General features: G+C 38.4%; 1 protein-coding gene across 2 annotated transcripts; it reads right to left on the reverse strand.

The window, feature by feature from the left end:
• Nucleotides 1–176: 176 nt before the first annotated feature.
• LOC113825966 (E3 ubiquitin-protein ligase RNF146-B) lies at nucleotides 177–10,169 on the reverse strand. Of its 2 annotated transcripts, none has more exons than XM_027378838.2 (4): nucleotides 9,919–10,169; nucleotides 7,992–8,134; nucleotides 7,561–7,711; nucleotides 177–1,444 (listed from the first exon to the last, which is right to left on the reverse strand). In XM_027378838.2, exons 1-4 carry the CDS (start codon nucleotides 9,974–9,976, stop codon nucleotides 483–485), a joined length of 1,314 nt encoding a protein of 437 aa, XP_027234639.2. In that variant the 5' UTR covers nucleotides 9,977–10,169; the 3' UTR covers nucleotides 177–482. The 2 variants fall into 2 exon arrangements, with proteins under 2 accessions (XP_027234639.2, XP_027234638.2); XM_027378837.2 differs by having other exon boundaries at nucleotides 7,992–8,137; nucleotides 9,919–10,168.
• Nucleotides 10,170–10,747: the final 578 nt, after the last annotated feature.

The raw sequence follows: 10,747 nt of genomic DNA on the forward strand, positions 1-10,747 counted from the left end.
AGGTTTCGAGTCGCTGCACGAGTTGAAGTGAAAATCAATCTTTCGCTCACGACATGAAATTAGGAAATGCATTTTTTAACACCTGCTTGCTGGTCAATCTTGGGCGCGTTTTGGTCCATTTTCTCTTGGTTCGCGTTGTGGGTTTTTTGGTCTATATTTTTTAAAGAATCACAGAATTTTTTTTTTTAGGAATATTTATTTTAATGTATACAATTGATTATGAGTTTGACACTGAGGATTGTGTAACAACAGATTCGGATTTTGGGTTGGAATATATTTCAAAATTGGATTCATCTAAACAAAATAAAAAAAATTGTTCCACAAGGTAATAAAAATGTTGTTCAGATCAGATTCACACTTTATTACAGGCAAAAAAAAAAAGAAAGAAAAGAAAATACTATACATGTACGCTCAGTCGCTCATACAAATAACTAAAAAAATGTTTATGAAAATCACAGGTCCGTCCTTTGGTGAGGTCGCCCTCAGAGCTGCTCGTCCTCCGAGGACAGCGTGAGGTGGTACTGCTCCGTCTCCTCGGCCGAGTCCTCCGTCGAGTCCAGCGGGTAGAACTCGGCCGCCTCCGTCGCCAGGGACAGCCGCTCCATGGGGTAGAGCGCGGCGTCCAGCCCCAGGGGCGCCGCCGCGGGGGGACTCGAGCCCACCGGGGACTGCGGGGCGTCGGGCTGCGTCTCCGCGGGCGGCGAGGGCGGCGACCGGCTCTGCGTGGGCGGCTGGGGTTGAGGGAGGGGCTGCTGGGGCGCCGGTGGGATGGGCGGGGGGGGGGGCGGCGGGGGCGGGGGCGGAGGGTGGTGGTGATGGTGGTGGTGCTGGCCGGGCTGGTGGTGGAGGGGGTGGGCGTGGATGCTGTGCTCCAGGATGTTGTGGTCGTTGTAGGAGTTGAGGTTGTGGACGAGGTGGTGCGGGATGTGGAGCTGGTGGTAGTGGAGGTGGTGGTGGTGGTGAGGCAGGTAGTGGTAGTGGTGGTGGTGTGCTTCGGAGGCGAGGGCGTGCTCCGTCGTGTCCGGCGAGCCGCTGCTGCTACTGGCGGCGCTGGGCGTGTGCGGCGTCTGCGGCGTGTTGCTGGGGGCGGTGGGCGTGGGCGGACACAGGTCGTTGTTGTTCATGGAGGAGTGGATGTGGTCGCCGACGTCGCCGCCGTGGTCCAGGTCGGGCGTCGGGGCGGCGTCGGCGGCCGAGTGCAGCGCCGACAGCTCCGCCTCCAGCTGGCTCGGCAGCTTGATCCCGGCCACGCCCTTCTTCGGGATGGAGCTCAGGTCGCGCTTGATGCGGCGCCGGCGGCTCGGGTCGTTGCGCCGCAGCTGGATCATGCGGTCGAAGTCGATGATGTAGAGGAAGCCCGCCACCAGGACCTCGCACGCGCGCTGGCCGCTGCCGTACGCCGCCTCCAGCTCGTGGCTCGTGCGCTCGTCGTACTGCCACCAGCCTGCGGGGACACGAGGCTCAGCGGGTTGCGGGGGGGGGGGGGGGGGGGGGGGTTAAGGGAGGGCGTCAGCCGGAAGCAGACACGGGGGAGGGGAGGGGGGGGGCTAGGCCCTATTTTCTAAAGTTATAAGATAGAAGAGTGTGAACTATCTAATAAACGCTACCACTAATAATAAAAGTATATAATAAAGAATAATGGCAAAAACAACATCAATAATAATAATAATAATAATATTAATAATAATAATAATAATATTAATAATAATAATAATAATATTAATAATAATAATAATAATAATAATAATAATAATAATAATAATAATAATAATAATAATAATAATAATAATAATAATAATAGTAATGACAATAATAACAATAACAATAATTAATTTACAATAACATTAACAATAATAGTAAAATCAATAATGTGGCATACAAAAGCACTGAACTAAGGCATCTGTGACACAATGAATACAGAAAAAGAAAAAAAAAAGATTTGCATGTGCCAAAAAAAATAAAAAATAAAAGCTAATCTTTCGCACAAAAAAAATCTACGTCATGATCAATCTCGCTGGACACACATACACTTATCATAAATATCAAACTATACTCTCATTCCTCTTTCGTTCTGTTTGAATAAGTACAAATGTTCATCAAAAACAAATTGTTAGGAGACTTGTATAAGCATTCAACGATGTTTTTACGACCCTTTTGGATGATAAAAAAGGGTTAGAATCATAAGAAATATATTCAAATGTTTTTATAGTATGTAGTACGAAGAGGCCATTTTATAGTATGTAGTATGAACAGGCCATGTAAATATTGTCATAATTGTTAAAATCCTTCTCTAACATAATGCTATCATTAATATATTTACAATATATATTCTATCAATTTCCTCATCATTAATAACAAGTACGCATATGTAATATATCTAATGCAAATAAGGAACGTCAAAAATGACAATAACAAAAAGACAAAAAGAGGGCCCCTTGACGTTTACATAAATAATGGAGAAAATGTGTGGGGTGCAATATTTTCATACCGTAATGGAAAGAACAAATCTTGTAAATAGTTTATGGAAAATTACTTGTCAGTTACACACGCTTTGCAGTTATCATACCTTATCGATCTTACTGAATTTGAAGTGCCTTTTGTTGGCATTACTTTAATTTGTTGCATATTGTAGGGCATAAATGCCTAATTCAATAAAAAATAAATTTATCTCCTGTTATTTTGTATATAATGTAGCCTCTAGTATCAAAATACCTTGTATGTCTTTCTTCTAATTGTTGCAGACTATACGATGTCACCACTATTTTTCTTTTAAAAATTATATAAATAAAAAGAAAAAAAAAAAACTAAGCATTTATTAACCATCCTTTGCAAAATTGTGTTTTATTTTTTCTCCTTCGATAATCAAAAGTTCTCAGACTATACCTAAACAAAGGATAAAAAGAAAAATCTGAATCAAAATTTCTGAAACGTCTCAACAGAAACTCGTTTTATTCATTTAACATAAACGAAAGCTGCATCAAATTACACTCTCCGATTCCCTTATTTCTACGTATTGTCTTCCTTCCTCTCTCCTTTAACAGTAAATTATTCATCTTCCCGGCTTACATTTTTCTCAACTCATGAGCATTATATCAATATCTTCCCAACACTGGAGAGAGAAAATAACAACAAATATATTCACTAACCTCTAAAGAAAAAAAATATATATATGACAACTTATATAAATATACACAGGTCAATTTCTTAGATGTAACTAGGAGGGGGGGAAAGGCAATGCCGTGCCTATCTTAGCTGAAATTACATCATAAGGCCACAAGATGCTTATACTGAAATGAATGCATTGGTCGACTACCTTATTACACAATCCAACGCCGATGTAAGCGCAAGATTCCTTTTTATTCTGTCTTTTTGAAAATCCAATGAAATGCAACATTAGTATATATCACTTCTTATTTACAAATCACATCAATAAAATTTCTTTGTCTTTCTATACATCCTTTACGAAATTTTCTTGTTATAAACAGGTTTATATAAAAAAATAATCATAAATCTTAGATAATAAATTTCATATTTAAAAGAAAAGCAAGATAAAAGGTGAAACATACCTTTACCTTAAGCATTATTTGCCAGAATAATAAAAAAATTTACCTTTAAATGCTACAGCAAAATCAAACTTGGGTAAAACAAGACTTAAGTAAACAAGAACAACTGAACTAAAACTTAAATGTACCTAGTAAAAATAAAAATCATCAATAGAAAAATATACATACACAAAATTCTTTATCATTAACCCTTTGTACACGTAATGTCCGCTGCAGTTCCCTTGGGTGTAAATTTTGTTGCAAACAGCCACCAAGGAGTCAATAATTAGCCCAATCTGACCTACCCATATTCCCCCATTCCATAAATTATCAGGGAAAAATACAGTTGTCTTTTCTAATGCTATTAACATAAATATTGCCATTATTAATATAATTAACAATGTGATTATGATCGTGAAAATACTAATAGCAAAAGAAAACAAAAAAGAATATTTCTGAAAATCAAGGAAAGGGGTATACGGGTGAGGTAAGTAGGGCCAGTAATCAAATCCTTCATGACTAAGTACTTGTGGAGCCATTATGTAAAAACACAATTAATAAACTAATATCACAGAGGACATGGCATGTGAGTCCTGCCATCTCAGCACAAAGGATTAAAGAAGCTGGCAATTTAAGTATTTTGCAAGTTAGCTCCTTCGGGTATTTGTACATTCTATCAATACATACGAAAATGTTCTTCAATCTCTCGGGCAAACAGAAAACCAGACACGAAAAAAAAGATGCACCAAAATAGTTGAATTCTATATTGACAATTCAGCTGTTTATTACCATTATTTGAAAGCTTATGGGTTAAAATTTGGCCATTTTATAACTCTATAGACTAGTACTTTGAAACTTCTAGGTTGAAATTTTAGTTATTCTACAATTTCTACGGCAAAATCACTGGGTGAATGTGTGGACTAATCAAACATGTCTGCTAATATCAAATGATCATAAAAAGAGCAGAAAGATTTTTACTTTATTGAGGTTTACACATTGCAATGACAGAATATGAACTTTTATGAGGTTACAGCAAACCAGTAAAAATCTAATCCACTGTGCTTATCTGTTTTTACTTCTAATGCATATCAAATCTGGTCTTACTGTAGGTGTCCACACATAAATAAAATGAATGCAATTCACTGCATCTGATTTTCATTAAAAGTGTTAGATTACTGATCTCCAATATATATGCTAAAACTATTAAATTCTTCACTTTTTTTCTTAAAAATATAATAAACAAAAAAATTCCTTAAGATACACATACATATATTCAACCTTAAAATAAGAACATCATAAACCACGATGGCTTTTCTTTCTTAGTTTTCCTTATTTTCTTTTTTCCTTTGTGAACTTCTACTTATCTGTCATCTATTTACTCCTTGTCAGGGTATGCTAAAGCCAGTGTGGTTTCATATGATCTAATCTTTGTCATCACTTTTCCTCTTGCGACCCCTGCTACGTCCACGCCCGCCCTGGCCCCTGAACAGCTTGGTCGATAGACCCGCTGTGCCCTTGGCCGAGGAGGACACCACATCCCGCTTGATGCGTCTGCGCAGGCCGGGACAGTCTGCACGGGCTTGTTTCATGTTGGTTAGGTCAATGTCATAGTTGTACCCAGCTATGAGGAGGGTGAGCGACGTTTCCCCTTGCGCATAAGCCTCCTCTATATCAGTATTTGTGCGTTCATCATAGCGCCACCACCCTGCGGGACAGCAGGCACACTCTCAGTTTACTTTGGGGCTCTGCATGAGCTACTTCGAGCTGGCACTTGCACTCACAAATTGCAGCTCCTTTATTTTGGAGATTTTATTTCATACACCATTAGGGGACACATGTGAGAAATTAAGGGATAGGCAAGTAAAGGGGGGGGGGGGATCAGAAAAGAATCAAATAATTACCAGATGTCTCAAAATTACCTCACTAACACATGCATAAGGGTGCAAATACACTAATATACATAAAACCTATACCTACCTACCTATATAGCTGCATACATACATACATACAAATATACATACATACATACAAATATACATACATACAAATATACATACATGCAAATATATACATACAAATATACATACATACAAACATACATACATAAATACATAAACACACACACACACACACACACACACACACATACACACACACACACACACACACACACACACAAACACACACACACAAACACACACACACACACACACATCACACACGCACATCACACACGCACATCACACACGCACATCACACACGCACACACACACGCACATCACACACACACATGCACGCACGCACACACATGCACGCACGCACACACATGCACGCACGCACACACATGCACGCACGCACACACATGCACGCACGCACACACTGCACACACGCAAAACACATGCACACACGCACACACATGCACTCACGCACACACATGCACGCACACACACATGCACGCACACACTCACATGCACGCACACACACACATGCACGCACACACACACATGCACGCACACACACACATGTACACACACACACACACTCACTCGCATGCACACACACACACACACACACACACACACACACACACACACACACACAGGAATACATATCATAATCATCCAAAGCATAAAAAAACAATATCAACAATCACTCCATAAGGAAATGGTAATAATAACAATAATACAAGACAGCCAACACGTCATTTGTTATACTTAGTGAAAATTCCCCGGACGCCCCTTTCCACAAACAAATATTTCCCTGTGCAAAGACAATTGTTCTTGAGAATCCATACAAACTATAGAATATAATGTATATGATTTTATAATACTTGTGTATGACTTTTCATGTTTTATAATGGTTTAAATTCCTTTACTGGCACAACGCATTCCATTTTTCTTTTCTTTTTTCCTTTTTCTTTCTCTTTTTTTACTTAGATGTGGAATGAGAAGTAACTTTCCATACAAAAATATTCCCTAACATATTTTTAAAATATAGGCATAATGTATATCTCTATAATGACGCTAATCAGAATAGCAGCTAAGGCAATTCATAGAGAAATGAAGACACTACCGGAGTCCTAGGGTATCTTTAAATCTATGACAGAGTACAACAATGCAATCTTCCCATAGATATCTTTCAAATGTCATTATGGATCACTCATTAAATTATAGGAAAAAGAGCAAACAGAAAAAAAAAAAAAAATCCTGCCTGCATTCTGCTTTACCGTCTACAAATATTAATGACAAACTAACAGGCTCAGAATTCCGCATATGAAGGATATACACTGTATATAATGTATACGCATCTGTGTGTGTGCACGTCCATGTCGACATGTATAAGCAAGTGTGTCATTTCATGCATAATTGTGTATGCAAGCATGTATGTGACTGTGAAACTTATGAATATGAAACTTATGATTACGAAAGTATGCGAGCTTATACAGGGAGAGCATTGATATAAATGCTAATACTAGAGGGGCAAAACTGAAGCTATAATATAATCAGAGAGTAACTGAAAATCGCAAATTATAATATGCAATCAAAAACCATACTACATAAAGAGAACAATCCTCTAAAAACCAAAGAAATTAAATATCATGTTTCTACCTAACAAATTAAAAGACAGCATATCTGCTTTTCGAGCAGAGAGGAAGACAGGAAGAAAGGAGGGAAGGAAGACAGGGTGGAAAGGGAGAGAAAGAGAGAGAGAGGGAGGGAGGGAGGGAGGGAGGGAGGGAGGGAGGGAGGGAGGGAGGGAGGGAGGGAGGGAGGGAGGGAGGGAGGGAGGGAGGGAGAGAAGGAGAGAGAAGGAGAGAGAAGGAGAGAGGAGAGAGAAGGAGAGAGAAGGAGAGAGACAGGGAGAGATGGAGGGAGACAAGGGGAGAGAAGGGGAGAGAAGGGAAGAGAGGGAGGGATGGATGGATTGAGAGAACAAAAGAAGAAAAAGAGAAAAAAAAAGAGCTGAAAAGAAAAAAAGACTACGAGAGAAACAGAGAGAAAGTTCTTTCAAAACGTACCATTTCGTCCTTCATAAAACCACTGGTAGCCTCCCGGCAGGACCTCTTCCTTCTCCGCCTCTATGGAGGAGAGCAGAGTTGGGTGGTCGAGGAAATCGGCCGGGATCTCTTGCCTACACATTGCACACCGCTTGCTTTGGTTTGCCACACCCTAGAAGGAAGGCAATAAATCAGTAAATGATATAATATAAAAGGAAATAATTATTTTTCCTACCTTCATAAATGAAAAGTTCAGTCAATTTCATCAACAAAGGGAGTGAGAGGAAATTGAATACAAAATGTTACTGAATAATAATAATAGTAATGATATAATAATAAGAAATATATCATAACAATAACAATAAAAAAATCTATATAAAATAGCAATAAAAAATATATAACAACAATAATAATAGTAAAATAACAAAAACAAAACAACAAAATAATCTTACCTTTACACACAGGAAACAAAATATGTGTGAACAAGGCAGGCGCACGGGATGTACACATTTCTGGAGACAGACTGCGCATTCAAGTTCTTCTTCGTCATCTCTCTTCTGGGGTGGAACTGGGGTTTGTTGTGGGCTCTCTTTTTCTGCTGAAATATAGAAAAGATGATAAATGCAAGCCTGCTCATATCTGGTATCAACTGTAATCTGATTTTAGGTATCGGTCAGTTAGCAGTCATCTTTGTTACCCTTTTTGTCGAGAAGCATACGTCTAGTTTAGATGTCTCTAATGTTATCCAATCTCTGTCTGTATATCCTTACAATAAGGCTTTGATAAAACATTTTTGATAAAATCTATTCATCTTTTATAATTTTGGGGGGTTAAAATGGTTTTAGACAGACATAAAAAAAACTCAACCAGATTTTACTTTTAATAATATCTATTCTCTCCTAAATCTAAATGTTACTTTTTGATCATATCAGAAAAAGTACAAATAAAATAAACATATTAAAAATTCCTTGTCTAAAAGAAAAAAAATGCTAAAACACTACAGTCTTGTACAAAGACGCAGTAACATAAATAGACCAATAAATATAATAAGCAGCCATAGCCTCCTTATGTCACTGCTCTGACAAGTGCAATAAATTCAAAAACTGTACACACTATAGTTATGATCATAATGATGAAAAGCATGTCCCATTTTCAACTGTTTTATTCACTTCATACAATTTAGTTAACTTCACAAGTAATTATTCAGATTAGGACTGCACCAGATAGATCAAATGTTGAGGAATTCATGTATCATGCTCTGATCATAGTCACCACTATTATGTAGAGCCTGTCAAAAACTGGAATTTATTTTCCTTCAACTTCTTTGTTCTTAATGATACAGCTATATCCACTTCTATATTTGACAAATTTCCTCCCGCCATAACCACAACACCATTCTTAAAAGTTATTACACACATTATTTTCTAAATCAAAGTGGTTATCTGAATGTTCTCTTCATAAATGTTACATCAATATTTCTTTATCTCTGTGAAGCCTTAATCTGCATAAGTACCCTTCCTCATTTTCATTTTTTGACAACAATGAAAGAAAAATGCCTCAAAATTCACTCATCTGTAATACTTACCTCATTCTGCATGTATATTCAACAACCATAATCATACTCATACCACAATAATAATTTCATCACAGAAATTTTTTTGTTTATTTTAACCACAAGTAGCCTCCTAGCCTTTGGTACTCCGTCAAAGGTCAACAAAGCTCCTCAAGAATATATAGGACGCCTGAGCTTGCAGACCCTTGTAGCAATTCACCCTAAAATTCCCATAAGAACACCACTAAAAGCACTATCTTGCCCAAATATCCATGGTGAAAGGTTGTTGTCCTTTGCTGGACCACCAAAGGCACAGAGGCCCCTGCAACTGCTTGACACTGACTCAATATACCTGGTCGTGCTTGAAATTCATGTAATTTAGACAGAACACCGCCAATAATAACATTTTAAGAAAAGGAAAACTTCCCTTTGAAAGAGATACCGCAAGGTCCTGGAAAATTTTACCTTCACTCCAAATTTATTCAATATGATAAATCTTGGCTTCACATGCACACACAGGCTTCAGTTTTAACAAGTATGAACCACCGACATTGTAAATGAATAAAATTACATTTTCTTCCTCATCTATAAAATTTTACATCAACGACCAGCTCTCTAATTCCTTTGTTTATTTAGCACAGACATAAATTAGAATGCAAGAAACAAAAAGGGAGATTAATTCATATCCCTTCTCGACAGCACTTGAAACAACCACAAAAGAAACAAAAAACAACTGACAAGCTCCAAAACCCGACCAAAAACGTCGACGAAACTAAAATATGCAAATAAAACCCATTTTTTCAAATAAGGAACCGATATATATTCACCTTCACTCTCCTCCTTCTCTTCCGCTGCCACATTATCTTTACTCGTCGCCTCGGCCATCCCTCCCTGCTCTCCCTAAGGCAGTTCACCCTTGGAATTCCTTTTAAAACTGAGACGCGGTCCTAGGAGGCGAGGGAGCAAGTGCGTACTGTCTCTCTTGTCTCGACGTGTTTCCTTGTGTTTTCGGAGGGACCTTCACGTTCATTCATGAAAACAAGGGAGCCTGGTGAATGGGATCGGCCTTTCAGGAATTTATAGGTAAAGGGAACTGGATTTTATTCGAGTAGGTTCCGATTCTCCTAGAGGCGATTGGGTTTTGTTTTGAGGATTCGATTCTCTTTGTTGGGGGTTGGATCGTATTAGAGGGGATTCGGGAGTTTTAAAGGAGGTTTTGGGATTGGATAAGGTGTTTGGGTTGGCGTAAAAGTATTGAATTAAATATATTCACTGTTTTTTGGTAGAGGAGAAAGTCATTCGATTTTCAATAAGAGGTTTGTGATGTCTGTTGCATGTAGTTGACATCTTGGAATATTTGCCGAGATATTTTTTGTTGATTATGGAATTTTGTATCAAACTGATGAATTAAAAGGTATGACAAATACACCAGTATTCACGTATCTCTACTTTGTCGATCCATGTGACTTTATACATTATCTATATAGCATTTCACTGAATAATTATTTGTATATATAAATATTATATCGATATATAAAAATATTCATTCATACACATACATATATATACATACATATACATATATATACGCATGCACACACAAACACACACACACACACACACACACACACACACACACACACACACACACACACA

Source organism: Penaeus vannamei, unplaced genomic scaffold (assembly GCF_042767895.1).
Source record: "Penaeus vannamei isolate JL-2024 unplaced genomic scaffold, ASM4276789v1 unanchor819, whole genome shotgun sequence".
Taxonomy (NCBI): domain Eukaryota; kingdom Metazoa; phylum Arthropoda; class Malacostraca; order Decapoda; family Penaeidae; genus Penaeus; species Penaeus vannamei.

Bases quoted from the DNA above. Each gene is read 5' to 3' on its own strand.
- LOC113825966 (XM_027378837.2), bottom strand. From the start codon at position 9,976: ATGGCCGAGGCGACGAGTAAAGATAATGTGGCAGCGGAAGAGAAGGAG. The intron at 8,138-9,918 runs GTGAATATATAT...TCTATATTTCAG, and splicing joins AGAGAAGGAGGAGAGTGAAG to CAGAAAAAGAGAGCCCACAA. The intron at 1,445-7,560 runs GTACGTTTTGAA...GTGTCCCCGCAG, and splicing joins GTTTTATGAAGGACGAAATG to GCTGGTGGCAGTACGACGAG.